This window comes from Schistocerca serialis, chromosome 7 (genome assembly GCF_023864345.2).
Source record: "Schistocerca serialis cubense isolate TAMUIC-IGC-003099 chromosome 7, iqSchSeri2.2, whole genome shotgun sequence".
NCBI lineage: Eukaryota > Metazoa > Arthropoda > Insecta > Orthoptera > Acrididae > Schistocerca > Schistocerca serialis.
The window spans coordinates 308,020,782-308,046,139 of NC_064644.1; the positions used below are offsets into that span (position 1 = coordinate 308,020,782).

The 25,358-nt window shown below is 42.8% G+C and overlaps 1 protein-coding gene and 1 pseudogene across 1 annotated transcript in view; one reads left to right on the forward strand and one right to left on the reverse strand.

The window, feature by feature from the left end:
- Positions 1-1,147: 1,147 nt before the first annotated feature.
- On the reverse strand, positions 1,148-1,265 carry LOC126413357 (5S ribosomal RNA; annotated as a pseudogene).
- An 18,403-nt stretch (positions 1,266-19,668) lies between these two features.
- LOC126413035 (O-acyltransferase like protein-like) overlaps positions 19,669-25,358 on the forward strand; it is a 274,571-nt gene continuing 268,881 nt past the window's right edge. Inside the window, exon 1 of the mRNA XM_050082929.1 lies at positions 19,669-20,280. Within this exon, the coding sequence (XP_049938886.1) occupies positions 19,669-20,280 (612 nt within the window). The remainder of the gene's footprint in view (positions 20,281-25,358) is intronic.

The following is a 25,358-nucleotide window of genomic DNA, read 5'->3' on the forward strand; positions in this document are numbered from 1 at the left end:
CGACTAGAAAGCACTTTTAACACTCCTAAATCAACGTCAGATGCACATTGCGCAGCTGATGGGTCAATGCTTAATTCACGTTGTCCGGCAGAAGCTATTTCAAATGGCTAGCCTATTTAAAGAACCTAGCTTAAACAAATCTCAGAATTTGCTAGCCCCATCTTCCTAATTAGGAATTAGACGCACAGCTACATTCGGAGTAAGACGTATTGCACAGTACGGCCAACAAGGATTTAAACGACTGGTTCCTTTTTTTAAGACACTAGTTGAAACTTAATCTAGCAACAACTACTAATTTGCGTCTTAGTAAGAGTGAACAAGAAACTACATTGGCGTTGAAAGACAAGCTACGAGGGTAATCCCAAAAGTAAGGTCTCCTATTTTTTACAAGTACATAGACCTGTTTATTTCTACAATGGTTACCATCAGATTACAGCTTGAACATTTAGCTATTTTACGACATAATCACCATTTCTGTCACTGCAGTTTTGTAGAAGCTGTGGCAGCTTTTGTATGCCCATGTCATACCAGCTTGCCGCCATGCTGTTCAGAAAGTTATAAACCTGTTCTTTCACTTCTTCGTAGGAGCTGAATCGCTGGAACCACAATTAACGCTGACAGGTACTATGAGACTCTGAAAAAACTCAAACCGGCAATTCAGAACCGCAGAAAAGAAATGTTGAGCAAGGGCGTACACATTCCCCATGACAACGCTCGCCCACACATCGCTCGGCAAACCGTTGCTCTCCTGCAACAGTTTCAGTGAAACATAATCACCCACCCACCCTATAGTCCTGAATTGGCGGCCAATGACTATCACCTGTTCCCTAGGTTAAAAGAACATTTGGCCGGAAAACGATTCAGCTCCAACGACGAGGTGAAAGAAGAGGTTCATAACTTTCTGAACAGCATGGCGGCGAGCTGGTATGACATGAACTCATCCTCCCGCACAGGCCATGAAGGCCCAAATGTACCGACCGGCCGCCGTGTCATCCTCAGACCACAGGCGTCACTGGATGCGGATATGGAGGGGCATGTTGTCAGCGCACCGCTCTCCCGGCCGTATGTCAGTTTCCGAGACCGGAGCCGCTACTTCTCAATCAAGTAGCTCCTCAGTTTGCCTTACAAGGGCTGATTACGCCCCGCTTGCCAACAGCGCTCGGCAGACCGAATGGTCACCCATCCAAGTGCTAGCCCAGCCCGACAGCGCTCAACTTCGGTGATCTGACGGGAACCGGTGTTACCACTGCGGCAAGGCCGTTGGCCTGGTATGACATGAGCATACAAAAACTGCCACAGCGTCTACAAATATGCATCTACAGAAATGGTGATTATGTCGAAAAATAGTTAAATGTTCAAGTTGTAAACTGATGTAAACCATTGTAGAAATAAACAGGTCTATGTACTTATAAAAAAAAAAGGAGACCTTACTTTTGGGATTACACTCGTATTAAGTTATAAAAGCTGCCTATGTAATGTGGAATTGACTACTAGATGTCAAGAGAGGTGTATCTGCAAGTATAAAAGGTGGCGGGGAATAACGTGCTGTCAGTAGAGAAGCAGTAACACCAGAGCAGGTCGGGCAGGAGAGATGAGTGACTTCAAACGTCGACTGGCCACTGGATGTCACCTGTGAGACAAATTCACCAAGGACGTTCCAACCCTTCTAAAGCTACCCAGATCGACTGTTGCTGATGTGAATGTGAAGGGGAAAGGCGAAGGAACAACTGCAGGTAAACCGGGACCAGGCACATCTCTTATACTGACAGACAGCGACCATTGATCATTGCAGAGGACGGCTGTAAAAAATCACGTGAAATCAGCGGAAGAAATCACTGTGAATTTCAAAGTGATAATAGCAGTTTAGATAGCATAATGACTGTACGTAGGAAGTTAAAAACAATGGGGTACAATGGTCGAGCAGCTTCTCAAAAGCCACAAGTTTCTGTAGTTAAAGCTAAGCGATGTAAAGAGCGACGCTACGAGGCAGTGCATGACTGGAAACCAGTAATTTGGAGTGATGAATCCTGCTATACCCTGGCAATCCGATGGAAACGAATGTTTGACGATTGCTTAGAGAACGTTTCCTGTTATGATGTGAAGTGCCAGCAGTGACGTACAGTGGAGGTGGTATTACGGAACGAGGGCGATTTAGAGGTTATGTTGTGGTCCCCTCATTGCGCCGAAGAAAATGTTAATTGCAGAACGATATGGACTCATTTTACAGTAGGAGAACAGCTCAGAGACAATGATTGTATCAGCCTGACCATGCAACTTGTCATAAAGCAGCATCCATGAGGCAATGATTTTGGATAACAGCATTCCTGAAATAGCTGACTTGCCAGAGTCCGGACTTGAAACGAACTCAACATCTTTGGCATAAGTTAGAACTTCGACTTTGTTCCAAATCCCAACGTCCAACATCAATAACTTCTCTGTTTTGGGCTCTCGGAGACAGAATGAGCTGCCATTCATCCATAGACATGCCGACAAATGGTTCAAATGGCTCTAAGCACTATGGGACTTAACATCTGAGGTCATCAGTCCCCTAGACTTAGAACTACTTAAACCTAACGACATCACAGACATCCATGCCCGAGGCAGGATTCGAACTTGCGACCGTAGGAGCAGCGCGCTTTCGGACTGAAGCGCCTAGAACCGCGCGGCCACAAACGGCCGGCTACATGCCGACACATCATTGAAAATATCCCCAGTAGAGTTCAAGCCGTCATTAAAGGCGAAGAGTGCACACATCCCATAGTAATCTCCACTGATAGGTGCCTGGGGACTTTTGTAAACCACTTCGTATATAGGACTACCAGGAAACAATAAAAAAGCGGACTGAAAAGGAGATATTACGAGCCGTGCAAAATAGCAGGAACCGTTGTTCCAAGTTTGCTTCGAATAATCAAAAACTAAAACCCCGGGGGGTTTGACAACTTTGGCGTGATTATCAGCTTTGTTGAAGTTATTGGCCGAACATTGTTCCACTCTGCCCTGCAGGTCGATCTGCTGCGAACCACGTATCTTGTGGAAACCAACATTGACTTTAAGTCGGGGGCCGAAAATGCCGTAGAAAGCGGAGGTTACGACAGGAAATAACGAGAGCTCAAATCAGAATCAATGAACAAACACACAACACACTATCAGGCTTCTAAACCAAAGTCCAGATCCATAAGAGCGAAGTAAGGGTTCTATTAGAAGACCGCCGTAACTAAGGCTTTAATGACGAGGTTGGGTGTTTATTTGCATTACAGACTATGCCATGCCCATGTGACGTGTTAGCCGTGTCCACTGGACTCACGGCTGTCTAAGGTGGAGCTATGCGCCAATCTTTTAAGTACTTCATACTTTTAGATTGTTGGGACATTAGATGCTTTTCATCAATATTATTCAAAAGCCTACGTATTAATAATCGACATAGGCGTTCTAAAGGTCTTTGAGAATTGCCTACACCTCCACTGCATCAAGTGCTTTATGACAGTCGCTGAATGTAAGGCGTATGATAAAACGAATGCCGGACATTTGCCACGCCGGACATTTGCCACGGCCGACATTTGCCACACTTGCCCCTTCGCCAGGTAGCGATCCCTCAGGTAAAGGACGCCCTTCCTCGTACTTTTTCTGTCCGCTTTCAAACCGCCGTCTCCACATCTTACTCGATACAACCAGTACGTAAGGGACTTCTTCTTCGATATCTTGGCTAAATACAGAACTTCTTTTCCGAAATCGAAATATTAATAACTTTTGGGAAACGAAAGCAATACCGACGATTACGTTAGTATGTAATTAGTTCTGCCAAGAATGAATATAGATCCCCCTGTCTGTACGGTAGCTTCCTTTCACGCTTACTGATTGCGATAGAAACAGTTCATCGCCATGGGAGCAACAAGAAAGGAACGATGTAAAGAGAATGAGAATGAACGCTAATCATTTCTTTTTGATTACTGCATTTGTGCCTACTTTAATTACTACAACTGCATGCCCAAAAGACAATAAGGAAAGAAGAAATGGGTCTGAGAATGTTTGAAAAGAAGAATGGCATATTCCATATTAATTTACTCTCTAAAATGCGTTATCCCTTGCGGCGAAACATTAGTTGATAAAGTGTAGCGGGACAATGTTCGAAACATGGCTGAAAATACGTTCATTAAATACAGATAAGAACATCTATGACTGACATGTCATCTAAAGTCGACGTACAATTTTAAAATGTTAGAAATAAGGAAATGAAGTAATATAGAATGTTTGGCTTGTAACGTACGTTGTTGTTCTACATTGTTTAGCTCTGGTATTTACAGGGTCACAGAGAAAGCATCCTAGGTTTTGGAGGGAAAAGCCGTAATTGTAATGATGTGCACTACAACAAAAACAAGAAGCACAACTTAAGGAAAAATAATGTAATGTGTGTTCCAGCTCACACGTGACATTGAAGCAGATAGTTCCTGTGATTTAGTATGGGCAGAGTTATATTCGACAACCCGGTCTCAGATGAAACAGTTGCTGAACAGTTCAAAGAAAACTCGAGTCTCATCACAAATAGGTACCCTACTCATACAATTATAGTTGGCAGTGACTTCAATCTACCTTCCGTATGTCGACAAAAATACATTTTCAGACCCTATTGTAGATAGAAAACAACTTCCGTAATGGTTATAAATGCTTTTTTTAAAATTATTTTGAACAATTACTTCGCGACGCAATTCAAATTGTAAATGGTTACGAAAACACACTTTACCTCTTAGCCACAAATAATCCTCAGCATCACGACGGATACAGGGATTAGTGAACACACAATCGAAGCGAGGCTCAATTCTGTAACAAAGAAATTCACCAAAACTAGACGCGAAATATATCTATTTATAAAAGCAAGTAAAAATTAGGTTGACGTCTTTCTAAGAGACAGCGTCCAATCCTTCCAAACTATGTAAGTGAAGACCATATGTGGCTTAAGTTCAAAGTAATAGTATCAATAGCACTCGAGAGATTCATACCAAATAAATTATTAATAAGAGACGGAACTGATCCCTCATGGTACACAAAACAGGACAGAAAGGTGCCGCAGGAGCACCGAAAAAGGCAAGTATAATTTAGACGAACGCAAAATCCCTAAGATCGGCGAAGTTTTACTGAGGCTCGAAATTTAGTGCAGATTTCAATGCGAGATGCATTTAATAGATTCCACAACGAAACTCTCTCTATAAAAGTGGCGGAAATTCCAAAGAGATTCTGGTTCTATGTTAAGTAAAATAGCGGAAAGGCTCAGTAAGCGATGAGGAGGAGGAGGAGGAGGAGGGGGAGACAAGGGACCCAACCCTTCGGAGCAGGTGAAATCGTGGCAAATGTCCGGCGTGGCAAATGTCCGCACATCTGATAAAACCTCCTGAAAGATTAAAATTATCTATCGGACCTTTGTCTTTCGCGTGCCAGGTCCCATTTTTATTCTTGAAAGTTTCAAATCAGAATGAAAAATGATTCAGGATGTATGTTGATATGATTCTATGGTCGTTCGAAGAAGAAGCAGCACAGCGTTTAGCACACTCCGCTGACTTTCGGGAGAACAACGGTTCAAGCCCCGTCCGGCCAGCCACGTGTATGTTTTCCGTGATTTCCCTACATTGCTCCAGGCAGGTCGTTTGGTTGGTAGATTTGGGAGGAGGGGACCCAGCAGCGAGGTCATCTGCCCCATCGGATTAGAGGAAGATGGGAAAGGAAGTCAGCTGTGCCCTTTCGAAGGATTCATCCCAGCATCTGCATCAAACGATTTAGGGAAATTACGGAAAACCTAAATCAGGATGGACGGACGCGGGTTTGAACTTTCGTCCTCCCGAATGTGAGCCCAGTGTGCTAAACGCTGGACCACCTCGCTAGTGCTCCAGGCAGCATGGCTCCTTTGAAACAGAGCACCACCGGTATCCTTCCTCATCATTTCGTAATCTGTGCTTGCGTTTCGTCTCTAAAGACATCGTTGTCCACAAGATGTTTAACTCTAACCCTCCTTACTTCAAGAGAAGCTGGTATACTAGTGAAACTCCATCTGCATATGTGTATAACGCTATCCGATGGTTTTTGTAAAATGGTTCAAATGGCTCTGAGCACTATGGGACTTAACATCTGAGGTCCCCCTACTACTTAAACCTAACTAACCTGAGGACGTCCCACACATCCATACCCGAGGCAGCATTCGAACCTGCGAGCGTAGTGGTCGCGCGGTTCCAGACTGAAGCGCCTAGAACCGCTCTGCCATAACGGCCGGCTGATTTTTGTCACCTCGGTGTATAGCCACCGAATATTTTACGCTTTACGGGTATTCTCGTAGAACGTGCATTTTTGTTCAAAAATTTGCACTGGCTGGGAATCGAGGCCACCTAAGCAAGCGCAATCTGTCAAAGAGTCACACTGCCCCTTGAAACAAACGTTGCCTTCTGTTTAGGCTGTTAAAGATGTTCAGAAAACTTGAAAGGTGATTTTCTCGAGAATGTTTGAGAGTCACATTGCACTGCTTTGGTGCAGTGATATTTGAGTTCTGTACTTCGCGTACCATAAATGTAAAAAACTACGAAAATCCAATTGCCGTGTGGTATCCTTGTAAATCGAGTGGATGTGACCTATTTGTTGCAAGTAGATCCAGTACGTTTCTCTAGCGACTGGCTGACTCAACAACTGCTCAAATTAATTTTTTAAAACTTGGTTTTGTGAAGTGTTACAAGGGTTTTCGTCCCACTTCGAACAAATATCCGACATCAGCAACGCTGTGTATGACTGAATTTATTCTTGAATATTTAAGGCATTCTGTCACTGGAATTCTGACAGGCGCTAAGTTTGTCGCTGGGCACTATTTCAAGCTTATGTCACTCAGGGTTCACTAAACCCTTGGTTCAACAAAACCAGACAGGTGATAGGGGTATCGAAAGTGAGTACTCTGAGATAGCGAATCAAAGGTCATAAAAGTTAGCTCAAGCGCGGAGAGGTGGGGAATGTACAAGGTGGACATACGAATACAAATACTGTCTTATCTTTCGAGACAAATGCAAGCAACTGCCTATCGACAAAACAAAAACCGGCCACAGAATGTGTACACAGAGACAGTTGGGTAATGTGGACATCCGTAGCGAGTGATGGGGACTCAGCCGGCCGCGGTGGCCGAGCGGTTCTAGGCGCTCAGTCCGGAACCGCGAGACTGCTACGGTCGCAGGTTCGAATCCTGCCTCGGGCATGGATGTGTGTGATGTCCTTAGGTTGGTTAGGTTTAAGTAGTTCTAAGTTCTAGGGGCCTGGTGACCTCAGATGTTAAGTCCCATAGTGCTCAGAGCCATATGAACCATTGATGGGGACTCATTTACTGATCTCTGATTACGTGCAAAGCCACGACGGGACCAATGTGACGGGTACAGGGTATTGATCATTCTTTCACGCATTTCAAAGCCATCCTCCAACAGTTTGCCGTCTGATCTCTTCTTCATATGTCGATAGTTTTTGTGTCCCATTGTCGTAAATGTATTTCAGTTCATCTTTTTGGCATTCTAGTCTTTAGTTATTTTGTTATAAGGCTATTTCTTGTCATAGAAGGTAAAAAAAAGTCTCAGCTTATATCACTTTCCTCATGGCTTTGTGCATTCAGACCGTTAGTATACCATTTCAGTTCTCTATGCTTCTTTATTAGCCGTATCATTCTGACCTAAAGGATTAGTAACTTTCCATGAGGTTCCAGGATTGCAATCAGAAGTCATCGACATCTTGCTACGATATTTCTAACGACGACTATTCAGCCACATGCCTGTAAGTGTTACACTGGAGATTGCTTGTTCATGCGCTGAGTTTATACCACAAATTGGCATAACCATGATATTACATGATCGACTTCTATCGAATTAAGGTCTGCAGAGTTAAGATTCAGTTGTCAAAATAATAAACTTAACTGGGGCAAGACGTGTCATTAGGTGTCAGATACTTTTTTTTGAAGATTTTAAATGAATCAACGCGCCTTACGCCTTATCCATTAACAAGATCTTTTGCCAAATGTATTTCCACTGATTTCTTAAGTTGTGAATCTCAGAAGGATCTCGTCGTAGTCAAAATCTCCGTGCGGAATAATCCATAGAATATCCTGTGGAGGGACATTGCCATGGTATTCTGTATTCTCCAGTCTTCCACAAACCCAGATCATCCTTTACTAGGCCGAGAAGAGCACAGGTCTTTGTAGATTTTGTGCAGAGGGCTTTCGGAATTGCAGCAAGACGACGTCGACATATTGCCACGACATTTCTGTTAGCAACCATAAAGACGTCTTCAGGTAAGTTTTGCACTGAAAATTGCTGGTCTGCTAAAGGCCTACGTGGCGATACGTTGGACGCACCTTACGTGCAGTGTACCATTTGCCACATTGCCATGGTATTCTGTATTCTCCAGTTTTCCACAAACCCAGATCATCCTTTACTAGGCCGAGAAGAGCACAGGTCTTTGTAGATTTTGTGCAGAGGGCTTTCGGAATTGCAGCCAGACGACGTCGACATATTGCCACGACATTTCTGTTAGCAACCATAAAGACGTCTTCAGGTAAGTTTTGCACTGAAAATTTCTGGTGCACATCGCTGAGTTTATACTAAAAATTGGCGCAGATGAAATCTTTTGTCATGTTAACATAAACAAAGACGGTTATGGAAACCCTTCAGAGAAAAACTACGTATATGCTTTACCTCCTTTACCCAGGTCAAAGATCGATCTCCTTTAGGACTCGAACATGAATTAACTGAATGTTTAGAACGAAAAAGCTTACATGTTAACATATGTTGGGGCCAATGTAACAGCGGAGCTTTCGTGTGAGAAAGATTCAACTCGCAATTGAAACTTAGTTCTTAAAGGGGCTGTGAGTTATAATCACGAAACCGTCCCGTATTACAGAAATGTTGACAACATCTACCAAGTTTTAGCCACAACGTGCTACTGTTGCATTTAAAAACTGCTTCCGGAAGTACTTTCGAGGTAACGCTAAAGGCTCTAAACTCAGCGAGCTGGGCTGAAAAGATGTGACGCAATCTCTGTACGTTTAAGAAACAACCATTGAAGTTCTTAAGGCTCTGATAAACATAATTTTTACGAGTCATAGATGTAATGAATGAACCGTCGGAATAGATCCTAAATCCTACAACTCTGTCGTTCAACGTAAAGTACTAGAAAAAAAAATCTGTGTAGTACATAAGGCCGCGTGTTTGAGAGTAAGAAGGTAGCAGGCGCGTATGATCTCTTAGAAACATAAGCTAACATCAAAGGATCATTCAATAAACAGCTTGACGAAATCTTCTACACCATTGGAAGATAGCATATCTAGTGCAAATTCTCAAACAAATGAATAAATAAAAATAGCAAAGAAGCGCTTCGACGAGGTTACTGAGCCGGCCGGGGTAGCCGAGCGGTTCTAGGCGCTACAGTCTGGAACCGCGCGACCGCTACGGTCGCAGGTTCGAATCCTGCCTCGGACATGTATTTGTGTGATGTCCATAGGTTAGTTGGGTTTAAGTAGTTCTAAGTTCTAGGGGGCTGATGACCTCAGAAGTTAAGTCCCATAGTGCTCAGAGCCATTTGAGGTTACTTAGGACAAGAGGCTTAAAGTGCCCATAATTAGAATGAAAAATACACTTCAGTTACTCAATTTATGATAATATTTATATGTGGAACCAAACAACTTGTTTTAAGGAATGGAATAAGTTATAGTTGTATACAGAGTAATGGAGCCTTTGCTCGCTTAACTTATCGTTATACATACACCAACAAAACCTTTTCTGCACCTCTTTATTTCGAAATGCATGACACAGAAAACAAAAATTGACTCTGCAGCATGCACATACAATTATTTGCAACGAGTCCAGACCACAAACAAAAAAAAATTGTGTAACGACAGAGTCGTCTGTTTTCCTTGGTTAGTTCTTCTCAGCACTCAGTACGTGTTCGAACGTCCCATTTCTCGGTTACAGGCTTAAGACCGTCGTGTCGTACCATCGATGAGATCGTCAAGCCAGCCTTGGTCCAAATTGTCCCCCAGTTAAATTGCGATTCTGCGTAGGTCACGCAGAGTACCTGGTCGTTGTCTACGTCCAAAACCATGCCGTTTCAGTCGATCCCACACTTATTCGATTGGGTTCATGTCTGGGGAACATGCAGACCACTCCAGTGTAGTGGGTCTAGCTTGCTGTGTTCACGAGGTCATTCATCATCATGAAAGTGTCAGCAAAATGCTGGCGATACGGGTCCACTATTGGTTGGAGAATTTCGTTCCTGTAATGTAGAGTAGTGAGAGTGCCCTCAACAACCACGGAGGTGTACGGTTGTCTCATGTAATACAATCGCTGTACATCACTCCAGTACTACCTTGTTACACATGTGGGACACAGTGTTGAAGGCGTAGGGTATTAGTGGGCTGTATCCAAACATACTACCTGCAGTTATCAGGGTGCAAATGGACCCGAGTTTCGTCTGTAAACAACACCCGACATCAATCCTGGGGTGTCCATTCTGCATGATGTCCTGGCTATTTGTAATGGAGTCAATGGAGTTGCAGTGTATGACGTTGTGCTCACTATAGTCATATTGAAGGGAGATTCCCGTTTTGCAATCGTCTCCTGACGATATGATGCGACACATGACATCCTGTAGCCTCTTCGAACTCCGAATTCAACTCTGGAGCACTCAGCCCACATTTCCTTTGACTCAAAAACCGTAGAACATCGATAATCCTGTGCAGCTGTCGAACATGGACGGTCTTTGCGGTGTACTTCTTCTACGCTACCTGTCAATTGGAACAGATTCCATATCCGCATCACATCACCTTGACTCTGGTGCAGTCATTGAGCAACTTACATGTTTGAGAGGTCTTCTGCGCGCAATTTTATAATGCGGACCCAATCACTGCTCGCGATTGTCATTCGTGGCATGGTGTATGTTCACTCTAATGTTCCACAAACATCTCTAATGTGTCCCTACTGGTGATTCACTATTAACTGAAACACTTGCGGAGTTCGACATGTAGGTAACACTCTTGATAACTGTGTGTACGTTTACGAACAACATTAGTTGTGATCTTCCAATCAGTACAGAAACAATCACACAATAGCAGCGTATCTAACGAGATATCAGGGTAGTGCAAAATTTTTGTTGATGTGTATAACATAATTATTTTCAGAGCATGAAGTACTTTGAAAAATATAGTTGAAGAAGGAGATAATACTTATTTCAAGAAGAACTAGAAACATAAAAACACTGATATTGGAAGAGTATTCAATCATTAGCGTTTTGAGCCTTTTGCTGTAGAAATAGACATTAATGGAAAATAAAATGTAACAGTGACAATATACAGGGAAGAAGCTTGTAGTTTTGATTATTGTCTGAAACAACTTGATGCATGACTAACCTTCTTGGCTTCTAAACAGAATGAGATTAAGGGTAGATTTAATTTAATTTTTTGAGATATACCTGTTCTAGAGCTACACTCTTGGAAATGGAAAAAAGAACACATTGACACCGATGTGTCAGACCCACCATACTTGCTCCGGACACTGCGAGAGGGCTGTACAAGCAATGATCACACGCACGGCACAGCGGACACACCAGGAACCGCGGTGTTGGCCGTCGAATGGCGCTAGCTGCGCAGCATTTGTGCACCGCCTCCGTCAGTGTCAGCCAGTTTGCCGTGGCATACGGAGCTCCATCGCAGTCTTTAACACTGGTAGCATGCCGCGACAGCGTGGACGTGAACCGTATGTGCAGTTGACGGACTTTGAGCGAGGGCGTATAGTGGGCATGCGGGAGGCCGGGTGGACGTACCGCCGAATTGCTCAACACGTGGGGCGTGAGATCTCCACAGTACATCGATGTTGTCGCCAGTGTTCGGCGGAAGGTGCACGTGCCCGTCGACCTGGGACCGGACCGCAGCGACGCACGGATGCACGCCAAGACCGTAGGATCCTACGCAGTGCCGTAGGGGACCGCACCGTCACTTCCCAGCAAATTAGGGACACTGTTGCTCCTGGGGTATCGGCGAGGACCATTCGCAACCGTCTCCATGAAGCTGGGCTACGGTCCCGCACACCGTTAGGCCGTCTTCCGCTCACGCCCCAACATCGTGCAGCCCGCCTCCAGTGGTGTCGCGACAGGCGTGAATGGAGGGACGAATGGAGACGTGTCGTCTTCAGCGATGGGAGTCGCTTCTGCCTTGGTGCCAATGATGGTCGTATGCGTGTTTGGCGCCGTGCAGGTGAGCGCCACAATCAGGACTGCATACGACCGAGGCACACAGGGCCAACACCCGGCATCATGGTGTGGGGAGCGATCTCCTACACTGGCCGTACACCACTGGTGATCGTCGAGGGGACACTGAATAGTGCACGGTACATCCAAACCGTCATCGAACCCATCGTTCTACCATTCCTAGACCGGCAAGGGAACTTGCTGTTCCAACAGGACAATGCACGTCCGCATGTATCCCGTGCCACCCGACGTGCTCTAGAAGGTGTAAGTCAACTACCCTGGCCAGCAAGATCTCCGGATCTGTCCCCCATTGAGCACGTTTGGGACTGGATGAAGCGGCGTCTCACGCGGTCTGCACGTCCAGCACGAACGCTGGTCCAACTGAGGCGCCAGGTGGAAATGGCATGGCAAGCCGTTCCACAGGACTACATCCAGCATCTCTACGATCGTCTCCATGGGAGAATAGCAGCCTGCATTGCTGCGAAAGGTGGATATACACTGTACTAGTGCCGACATTGTGCATGCTCTGTTGCCTGTGTCTATGTGCCTGTGGTTCTGTCAGTGTGATCATCTGATGTATCTGACCCCAGGAATGTGTCAATAAAGTTTCCCCTTCCTGGGACAATGAATTCACGGTGTTCTTATTTCAATTTCCAGGAGTGTATACTGATGTCCATTGCCATTTCATGTAATCTATTACTACGCAATACAATTTACAACAATAGTTGTGGAAACCAGCAGCACTTCTAATATTCACATTTTTATGGACATGCTAGATTGCAGACTTGTACTTAAATTAGAAGAAAAAGGAATTGAAGACTTGAAGTATTTACGAAATAAAGACTTAAATAATGTGCACATCAGAGTTGGCATCAATTAAAAGCATAAAAGTTTTATAATTTACACAAGCTACCTACCTTGAAAACTGTTATACTAAAAAATTAACCTAAAAATTAGATTAAATGTTCTGCAGAATAAGCATCAATGCGTATCTAGGATTTAAGAGTTAAACCAAATTATGAACTGAAACGTAAAATTCTAGAGAAAATCACAACTGAATGAAAATACATGTCTTACCAAAGAATGACCTAAACCTCAAAATCCCTTGGATTCCATCAGAATTTCACGATTTGTGTCGTTTTTCTTTAGAAGAAATAACCCAGAACTCACAAAAATATCCTACTTTCAATCTTCTCATTCACCTCACTGCTAAGAAAAATAACTACATGAGCAGAGAAATTACCCTTTTAGGTATAATATATACACTATTATTTATTTATAAAGAATTCCAAGAATTTGACAACCAGCAAAAACATTGACTTTGGTAAACATATCTTATTTTTCAAGTTTTAATTAAATTTTACATTTTTTATTTTATTTATAAGTTTCTCTTTTAAATTTTTTATGTTTTCGCACTTTATCTGTAGTAAGAGGGTACACTGGGTGTGTGTGGGTGGGAAAATTACCATCCTTTTTCGAACCCAGTACAGTGATGACCAAGAGCTTCAAATTGAATCGATGAAATTTTAAGAACAGAAAACTAAAGGTAACATTCGAATTGCACTAGAAATTATAGTTCATGAAATTCATTACTATTATTCTTAAACTACTGTACTTCACTCCGCTGTATCTATGTTTAACTTTTGATCTTCAAATCAATGTAAGTCCCAATTACTTATTAATTTCAAAAATCTGTTTGCTAGAACAATCTTATTCCCGTTATTGAGCTCCATACACAATTTCCTCCTTATTTTGTATTCAAATACCCACAGCCAGTAATGTTATTCTTAACATTTATCTGTAGCTGACCAATTCTTTTAAATAAATTAGAGTTACTTGTATTGTTGAGCTTCTTCAGGAGGGGCTCCATTTTTATAGAATAAATTTTATCAATAAAATTTAAATTTATTTTTTATTTTTTATCATTATTACATTTTTCCATGTAAAGGTGTTGGGCGGCGGATGATTTTGTAAAAACATTATTAAATCTGATTGCTGTATAAATGCTTGCAAGTTGAATCAGTTTCTGGCTTTTGGAATGTTGTTAATGCTGTCTTTCGCCGTTCTCAACACTGGCTCTCTATTTACTTTTTGGCACCCAGAAAGTGATTTAATAAAACATGGAACCAGTAATAGAGATCCTAGTGCCCATTTCATTTGAGATACAATTATAGCTGCAACTTATAGCTCTGAGGAATTAGGAGATTGTCCGGGATTTCTAATCAAAAACGGTTTTCCAAAATAGTTGAGTATATTCTGAAATTCACTGATAAAAAACACAAGTATCCCTACAACCTAACTAACAGAACAGTTCAGAGTCTAATGCGCTGATGCAACTATAAATGTCCGAATTAAATGTTGAAATGAATGCTCGCCATAATTTGATGAAAGTATTTCATCAAACGCCACGCTAAATATTTGGTAGAATGTCTGTCCTGCGACGGCACGTGAAAATACGACAATACGCAAACTGAAGCTAGATAATGAAAAGCATCCCAGAATTAACACTTCGCTTGAAATGTTTTCATGGTTCCGCGTATCTCTAGTAACTTAATACGGCACCCGAGGCTGTTTGTAGCAGTTACACTGATGCGACGCGACTCCCGACACAGATGGCGTGTCATTCAGCGTCTGGAGAGAACTGGGGCCTTTCTTCCTCACGCAGCGTCCTTATATATAAACCCGCAGTGCGGACGGCTAAGGGAACGCCTGATCAAATCGGTTCTCTCGCCTAGCCGCTGGGCTAGTAACGCACCACTTCAATTTACATAATAATTTATAGCTTCTTTTGCTGATGGCCGAAGAAGCTCTTAATTTAAACGTGCATTCAGCATGCAGGTAAATATTGATAATAAAATTTTGACGTGGCTAAGTTAAATATTTTGGGAGAGAGAATTAATTAAATTACACTGTACGCAGTAGATGAGCTCTGAACTGGCCCTTTTGAGATCCGCTATCGCTATAATTTTATAGGTATTCAAAAGAAACTTTACACATCTTCATAGTCATAGCGGACCTCCAACCTATTTAAATCTAAACATCCTAGCCTTATATATTAGCCTACTTAATCTATCTTGCTTCCTTCAGTTTTGAGACGAAAACCACAAAATCATGAATTTCCACTAAAATCTTAATTTGTGAAATCCAAAGTACTATTTTTATTAAATCATTATGAAAGATGAATCTAAATATAAATTTTGAAGTCTCTAGCTCTTTTCTGTTGCGCCAATGATTTTTTCAGAAAAACGTCCAAATTTCGAAAATGACTTAAGTTATCGAACTGATATTCAACACACATTAATTTAGTATTATTCCTGACATGCTAGAAAAGTTTTAGTTCATTTGCTTGATTTTTAAGGTATTGCGCAACATTTATGACGTCAGAGCTAGTTACAGCAGACTGGCTGGCACACAATGGAAACTGATGTGAATTTACTACAGTGTGAGTAGGCTGCTTCCCTACAAAGGGAAACTCAGAAAACAGCAATGAAAACCTATAACAGTTTATACAGCTGAAGATATGTAATAAACCTTAATTATACTATTCACTTTTTAAAGGTGAAGAAGAAGAAAAAGAAGAAGAGATTCCATATTTTGATGATGATGATGATAAAGATGGCTGTGGCAGCTGATAATGTGACTGTGTAATGTCCATTTGAAGTATATCTATTTTATTTTCCAAACAAATCTTTCATCATTTGAGGACTAAATGATTTTTATTTACCTTGATTGAATAAATTTCATGTTCGAAACTTCATACTAAATTCATGGCTCTTTGTTGTTCAGTATTATTAGAACTAACAATTTTTATGATATCTTCTATGCTTAGTTTCATTTTTAACAACACATCTCTTCACTCTTTTTGTTTTTTCTCTTCTCTGTCACCAACTTTGTAAGTATACATTTCTGCTCTCAAACCATAAAATTCTTCCATTATTTTTCCATTAGATTTATGTTTCATTTTTTCTAAAACTCTTTTGTTTACTTGTGGAACTTGCATGTATTATCTGTTGGGAAGTCACTAGTATCAAATTTATCAATCATTGCTTTCATGATTCCATAGAAATCTTCAGTCTGTAAGTTGTAGACATAACTACCCATGTCTCCCTAACAAGCTAAATATTTTCACTGTCTTTTGGTTTCACAACTCTATAATGAAAATTATACATCAGTTCTTTAGATAAATCAAGTATACTTATAACAATGTAGCTCTCTTCATGTGAATTGGAGCTGGCTTTTGATTAAATACTGTTCTTCCTTTGGAGTTTTGCTTTACCACAAGTCTTTCACATTTCTCTCCACATGAAACTAATTTTATATTCACTCTCTTTCTAATATTTCCATCGTTTTTCCAAATACTGAATATTCATCAGTTTGTAGAAATATTTTTCAAAATCATTCTTTGCTTTCATCCTCATTTCTGTATTCAAATATACACAGTTTTTGAACCAACCAGATTATTTAAATTTACAGACCTTTGCATTTTTGTTATCTTAATTCCTAGAGGAACAGACTGTTTCAGATTTCTATAGTGAACTACATAATTATTTTTATCATCCAGAGTAATTAAAAACTTGCTTTCTTCAGTTCCAGGCACATTGTTATTTACTTGAAATGGTATATCTTTAAGTAAATCATGTAATGGTCTTGGATATTCTAGGTCTAATTCAAATGTATATCCAATTTTAGAAGCATCTTAGATCTCACTTTTTTAAGAATCAAATGAATGTGATCATCCCATTCAAATCCAGCATATGATAATATTGACTTACAGCAAAACTATACAGGTTGTTAGCATCAAATATGCTAAAGAATATGATATATTTTTACATCATAAACTTTCATATACTTATTATTTGCCTTCACATATCTTTTACGCCATTGGGATGTACCATGTTTTATTCCTTTTATTACCATTAGAACCCCCCCCCCCACGAACCATGGACCTTGCCGTTGGTGGGGAGGCTTGCTTGCCTCAATGATACAGATAGCCATACTGTAAGGGGCAACTACAACGGAGGGGTATCTGTTGAGAGGCCAGACAAACGTATGGTTCCTGAAGAGGGGCAGCAACCTTTTCAGTAGTTGCAGGGGCAACAGTCTGGATGATTGACTGATCTGGCCCTGTAACACTAACCAAAACAGCCTTGCTGTTGTGGTACTGTGAACGGCTGAAAGCAAAGGGAAACTACAGCCGTAATTTTTCCCAAGGGCATGCAGCTTTACTGTATGATTAAATGATGATGGCGTCCTAATGGGTAAAATATTATGGAGGTAAAATAGTCCCCCATTCGGATCTCCAGGCAGGGACTACTCAAGAGGACATCGTTATCAAGAGAAAGAAAACTGGCGTTCTACGGATTGGAGTGTGGAATGTCAGATCCCTTAATCGGGCAGGTAGGTTAGAAATTTTAAAAAGGGAAATGGATAGGTTAAAGTTAGATATAGTGGGAATTAGTGGAGTTCGGTGGCAGGAAGAACAAGACTTTTGGTCAGGTGAATACAGGGTTATAAATACAAAATCAAATAGGGGTAATAAAGGAGTAGGTTAAATAACGAATTAAAAAATAGGAGTGTGGGTAAGCCACTACAAACAGCATAGTGAATGCATTATTGCGGCCAAGATAGACACAAAGCATATGCCTAATACAGTAGTACAAGTTTATATGCCAACTAGCTCTGCAGATGATGAAGAAATTGATGAAATATATGATGAGATAAAAGAAATTATTCAGGTAGTGAAGGGAGACGAAAATTTAATAGTCATGGAAGACTGGAATTAGAGAGTAGGAAAAGGAAGAAAAGGAAACATAGTAGGTGAATATGGATTGGGGGTAAGAAATGAAAGCGTAAGCCACCTGATAGAATTTTGCACAAAGCATAAGTTAATCATAGCTAACACTTGATTCAAGAATCATGAAAGAAGGTTGTATACATGGAAGAACCCTGGGGATACTAAAAGGTTTCAGATAGATTATATAATGGTAAGACAGAGATTTGTGTATATAATTATCCTTTATTTTTATTTAGATCCTTAAGCAATTTACTTGAATGTCATTCTTTTTTTTATATGAGTATTAAATCTCGATATAAATGTCTAATGTCATCTTTTATGCTCACCATGTTTCCAAGTTTATGAGAAAATAATTCAACTTCCTCCTTTTGTGATCCAAAAATTAAACAATTAGACCTCATTCATTGATACATATTAAGTGAAGTTGTGAATTTTGAAAGATCCCTGAATTGGGAACCACTTTAAAATCAGCTAAATATACCTTACTCCCATCATCTACATAGTTTTGTATAACATTAATATGTTTCTCATATTTTAAAATTTCAGGAACATCCTTATACCTAGTGCAAGGATTATTCTTTTTATCAGTTATTGCAAATGCTTGCTTCTCATTGACAGGTAAACTTGCTCTTGATTAGATCTATGAATGACTCCATTTAATAGAAAATTTTCGTTAGAAATTTTTTAAATCTACTTATTTTTTAGAATTATATATAAGTGAAGGCACTTTTATTATTATTATTTGTGAAAATCGTAGTAGCACCTCAAGCTGAGAAGAGTAAAGCAATAGAAGACTTGATTAGATTTGGTTATTTAGACATTCCATCAACGGTGAAGCAACTGAAGAGAGAGATGATACATTCAAACAAAAATTACTGGCATATCAATTAACACATAATCTTGAGATATATGGTGAATTAAGTGAATAGAGTTTCAGTTTTATGAACAGATCTAAACGTGGTGTAAAAGATGCTTATGGTAGCTATAGAACCAGTATGTATAAATAGAAGAAAAGTATAAGAAGGAAGGATAAAGGAGCCAATAAAAAGTATTACAAGTGTAGCGACGCTGCCGCGCGCTAATTCAAGCTCGCCGGTGTGTGTGTGTGCTGTGCGCGTGTGTCAGTGCAGTGGTGTGCGGTCGCAATTACTTTACGCGACGTTTGTTTAGTTCCACGCCCAGCCTCTAGAGGCGCTGTGTTTTCTAGCTTTTATATACGTTCTGTTATTATTATTATTATTCCTTGTTGTTTGAATTAGTGAGTAGTTCCTTGCCTCCTGACTTGTGTGGACGAGTACTGTTTTCTCTCCTAACTACGGAAGTTTCCGAGGATTAAGGATCCCCTGTATAGGCCGGAAGCAAATTTTATAGCTCCGATCTGTCCATGCATGCCGGGCGTCGTCAGATACGCGCTCGCAATAAAGTTATTGTTGCTCAACTGAAGGTCTTCATTCTTCTGAATCACGTTAAGCAAGGGTCGGACAGCCATCAGTTTAGCTGAACCCGACAAGTGGTGACCCTGACGTGATTCAAGCAGAGCCCGACGTGATTCAAGCAGAGCCCGACGTGATTCAAGCAGAGACCGACGTGATTAAGAAGAAGCAGCCGTGAGCTACGTAAGTAACGAGCACATAATGACCGAACAGCAGGCCGTCTCCAGGATTGCAGTCCGTTTGCCGCCGTTCTGGCCCGACAACCCGGTACTCTGGTTCGCGCAGGCAGAGGCAAGTTTTAGCTGCGCTGGAATAACGGTCGAAGCAACTAAATTTGCGCTGATTGTGAGCCAACTCGACCAACGTTATGCAGCCGAGGTGCAGGACATAATCACAGCACCGCCCGAGGCTGGAGCTTATGCCAGACTAAAATCAGAGTTGATTCGACGGGTGGCCGCGTCGCTAGAGGACCGGATACGTCAGGTTCTGACACAGGAAGAAATTGGCGACAGGAAGCCTTCTCAATACCTGCGACATCTACGCAGCAAAGTTGACACCGTTACTGTGCCAGACAGTCTGCTCAGAACGCTGTGGAGCAGTAGGTTGCCGCCGCAAATAAAAGCCATAATCGCCTCACAAACGGACATGCCGCTGGATGACGTGGCGCAGCTAGCAGACCGGATTCAGGACGCGATCACACCGGCTCCGGTCAGCGCAGTCGCGGCGTTGGATAACAGTGCAAACAGTACCGCGTCTGTAGCACGAGCCGACCATGATTCTCTCGCTGCCAAGGTTGAGCTTTTGTGCGCCCAGGTCAGTGCGCTGCTGGCACGTGACGACGACAATAATAGAAGAAGCCGATACAGACGGCGGCGTTCGAGAAGCAGATCTTCCGGCGGTACTACCACTCCGCAAGGCGAGATACCGTTGTGCTGGTACCACCGAAGATTCGGCGATCAGGCAAGGAAGTGCAAATCGCCATGCTCGCACCCAAACGCCACCGGCGGTCGACAATAGGCGCAACCGACTGCCAGTTATCCTCCAAGCGCCTGTTCGTTACCGATAGGAGTTCCGGCGTTAAGTTTTTAATTGACACTGGGTCGGACCTGAGTATCATACCACGAACAGCCATACATCGTTGCCGGCCGCCAACTGCCTTCCGTCTGACGGCTGCCAACAATTATTCCATCGCAACATATGGCACACAGAGGATGGAGCTTAATCTCGGCCTACGTCGCGCGTACGAGTGGAATTTTACAGTGGCTGACGTCACAGAACGTATATAAAAGCTAGAAAACACAGCGCCTCTAGAGGCTGGGCGCGGAACTACACAAACGTCGCCGGGGCTGATCTCCTCGCGCACTACCACCTGCTGCCGGACGTCGCGAACGCACGCTTGGTAGACAGCGTCACTGGCTTAGCAGTCATGGGTTTCCGTCGCAACACCGCAACGCACAGTGCCAGGTTGGTCCATGCTACGGAGGGTGAGTACACTGAATTACTGCTTAACTATCCGAACTTGACCAGGCCGCCCGGCGCTCCCAGGTTCATACCACATGACACGGTGCATCACATTCAAACGACTGATGATCCCCCAGTAGCATGCCGACCTAGGCGTCTCGCTCCGGACCGATTGAAGATAGCGAAGGCAGAATTTGACGCCATGATTCGCGAAGGCATAATGCGGCCATCTAAGAGCTCGTGGTCCTCCGCATTACATCTTGTTCCGAAGAAGGGTGGAGCCTGGCGCCCACGCGGTGACTACCGTGCGCTTAACGCGCGAACAGTGCCGGACAGATATCCCGTTCCGTTACTGCGGGATTATAATCACGCTTTACATGGTGCCACGGTGTTCACAGTGCTGAACTCCGCTAAAGCGTATACACAGATTCCGGTGGCCAATGACGACATTCCAAAGACTGCAATAATAACGCCTTTCGGTTTATTTGAAAGCAAATTTATGACTTTCGGTTTACGCAATGCCGATCAGACCTGGCAAAGGTTTATAGACTCGGTCCTCCAGGGGCTGCCGTTCTGTTTCGCCTACCTGGACGATATGTTAGTGTTCTCTGCTGACCACGATCAACACCGACAACATCTGCGAGAGATTTTCGAGCGATTGGAGCGTTACGGTGTGGTCTTGAACGTGGACAAGTGTGTTTTTGGGCAGTCAGAGGTGACATTTCTTGGCCATAAGATTTCTGCTGAAGGCTCTCTTCCTCTGTCCGAGAAGGTGGACGCTATCTTGCAGCTACCCCGACCAACTACGATCAAAGAATTACGTCGTTTTTTGGGGATGCTCAATTTTTATCGACGACACCTTTCTCACGTTGCGGAGCTGCAGGAACCTTTGACGGCGGCATTATCAGGCCCTAAAGTAAATAGCAAGTCTCTGATACAGTGGATAGAGGACATGTGTTCTGCGTTCGAGGCAACAAAGAGGAGCATGGCCGACGCGGCGCTTCTCGCACATCCACGGCTCGACGCGCCATTAGCAATTGTCGTAGATGCGAGCCAGACGGCGATCGGTGCCGCGTTACAACAATGGTCCGACAACGCATGGCAGCCACTGGCGTATTATTCCCAGAAGCTTTCGCCTGCACAGAGAAAATGGAGCACATATGACCGTGAGCTCCTGGCAGTATACCAGGCAAGGAAATATTTTCGCCCCCAAGTGGAAGCGCGAACTTTCACGATATATACAGACCACAAGCCACTCACGTTCGCCTTCCGTCGGAATAGTGTCAACTGCTCTCCCCGTCAATTTCATCACCTTGAGTTCGTGGCCCAGTTTACTACCGACATTAGACATATTTCTGGGATCGACAACATTGTTGCGGATTGCCTTTCACGGATCAGAAGTGTTTCCAGTACCATAGACTTTCCTGCACTCGCACAGGCACAGAGAGACGACGAAGAACTCCTTGCCTATGTTAAAGACACGGCTTCCGCATTGCAACTGAAACTCGTTGATGTTCCGGGGGAAGATACACAGCTATACTGCGACGTTTCTCGCGGCCGACCTCGTCCCTTTCTGACGCCGGCTTTTAGAAGACAAGCCTTTGATATAGTACATGGATTGTGCCATCCCGGGGTACGCCCGACATTCCGCCTAGTATCGCAAGGTTTCGTGTGGCCAGGCATGCAAAAAGACTGCCGCGAGTGGGTCCAATCTTGTCTTCAGTGCCAACGCTGCAAGATTAACCGCCATGTACACGCACCGATCGGCGATTTTCCGGATACCACCGCCCACTTTGCCCACGTTCATTTAGATGTAGTCGGACCACTTCCACCTTCGAACGGGCAAAGATATCTGTTTACAATGATCGACCGTTTTACACGTTGGCCGGAGGCAGTGCCGGTGGATAATATCACAGCAGACACATTAGCTTCCGCTTTTGCAATGACTTGGTTGGCAAGATTTGGATGCCCACTACATATTACCACTGACCGCGGACGGCAGTTTGAATCAGACCTGTTCTCACAGCTGGCCAAGTTTTGTGGTTACACCCACCATAAGACCACAAGTTATCACCCAGCAAGCAACGGAATGATCGAACGCTGGCACCGTTGTTTGAAGGCCGCGCTGATGTGCCACGAAGAAACCTGGACAACCGCACTACCAGTGGTCTTGTTAGGCTTACGGACGACTTTCAAACCAGACCTGGGGTCGTCAGCGGCAGAACTGGTTTATGGAGAAACACTGCGCCTTCCTGGGGATTTTGTAGACGCCGATGCCACAGAGACAGTTGCTACTGGCCAGCCGGATTTCTTGCGACGATTGAGGGACCATGTATCAAAGATTCGCCCTCCGAAAGCCACACATCATGGCAAGCCGCCCACTTTCGTGCACCAGGACCTGAAACAATGTCGTCACGTCATGCTCCGCACTGAGGGCGTTAAACCGCCTCTACAAGCTCCTTATTCTGGTCCATATGAAGTGCTACGGCGCAGTGCCCACACCATGGATATCCTAGTGAACGGCAAAACCACGACTGTTGCGTTGAATCGGGTTAAACCTGCGTATGTTATTCCCGACACCCCACTAGCGGCACCTCGTCGTAGGCATCCACCTACCGCTGTTCCAGACACTGACGCCACACCTCCGGCGCCGGCTCTTCATCATCCGCCGCCCAACGCAGCACAACATCCGCCTCCTGACGTTGTTTCTCCTCCTCCGACGAGGACGACCCGTTCTGGACGTCGGGTGCACTTTCCGGCGCGGTATCTCGACGCCGACGCTCCGCTTCCGCCCGGGGGGCCGATGTAGCGACGCTGCCGCGCGCTAATTCAAGCTCGCCGGTGTGTGTGTGTGTGTGCTGTGCGCGTGTGTCAGTGCAGTGGTGTGCGGTCGCAATTACTTTACGCGACGTTTGTGTAGTTCCGCGCCCAGCCTCTAGAGGCGCTGTGTTTTCTAGCTTTTATATACGTTCTGTTATTATTATTATTATTCCTTGTTGTTTGAATTAGTGAGTAGTTCCTTGCCTCCTGACTTGTGTGGACGAGTACTGTTTTCTCTCCTAACTACGGAAGTTTCCGAGGATTAAGGATCCCCTGTATAGGCCGGAAGCAAATTTTATAGCTCCGATCTGTCCATGCATGCCGGGCGTCGTCAGATACGCGCTCGTAATAAAGTTATTGTTGCTCAACTGAAGGTCTTCATTCTTCTGAATCACGTTAAGCAAAGGTCGGACAGCCACCAGTTTAGCTGAACCCGACAGAAGGAATAGGGGCAGCATTTCATTTATAGTAAAAATATATTGATATACAGTTTGCTCATTATAGCAATAATAATTATGTTTTAAATACAGGCAAAAGACGAATAAATACAAATGAAATACATGGAAACCAATGTTGTAAAGAACTACATGGAAAACGTAATGTGATAGATCAACTTTTTTCCAAAAATGAGTAATGATCCCATAGAGATACATATGAATAAAGAGAAGATATGGTACTTGGAGACTGTTGGGAATGTGGCAGACTACCATAAAAACCTATTTGAAGTTTTAGTGTATGAAACTGGCCAAACATTAGGTTTGCAATGTTCAGAGGTTTATGGAGGGTAACAAATCTTTACTGTGTGTGTATGGTTTTGGTACTCAACAGCGAGGTTATTAGCGCCCTTACATATGTTAAAAGCAATTAATGCATATCTTTACTATAATGGTTCAAATTCAAAAAAACTGCTTTAGCTATCACTTAGTATTTAACACCACAACCATCTATACGAAAAAGTAAGCCAGTTGCTTCATTATGTCAAATAAAGAAGTTCAATCAATTGTTATTTGTGAATGAGACCTTACAAATTTTTTACCAGAAGTGAATGTGGATAGGTAAAGATATGAAATCACAACTAATAACTAATTGGTTTGCATTTTTGCAACAAAGTTTACAAAGAGTAGATGAAGTATATCAAAGACAACATGGTGAAGTTGTTCTATTTGTTGACAATATGATATACATGATAAATTACATTTATTACAGTTAATCCTACAATACCTGAAGCCACTGCCTATTACAGGATTACATAAAGATATTGAATTAAATGTTGTAGCAAACACATATTCAGTTAGTACATATATATTCTTTAATTATTTTTTCTATGCAAAGATGGATGAATGTATTTTAAAAAGTAAATACGTGGTTTAATTTCTGAATTTCCTACAGGAATAAATTCTGCATTCAGATATGTTAATGGGGAATTTTATTATTTGAAAAATTTTGAACTTTCAAGCTCATAGTTCCAATTGGACATTAAATACAATTATTGGTCTGCATCTAGGAATTAATAGTTATGTTCCCTTAAGAGGTTCATCTGACATTGAATTACCAAAAAAATAAAAGGACATACATTAATGCAAATATAATGACCAAAAATATATTCTACA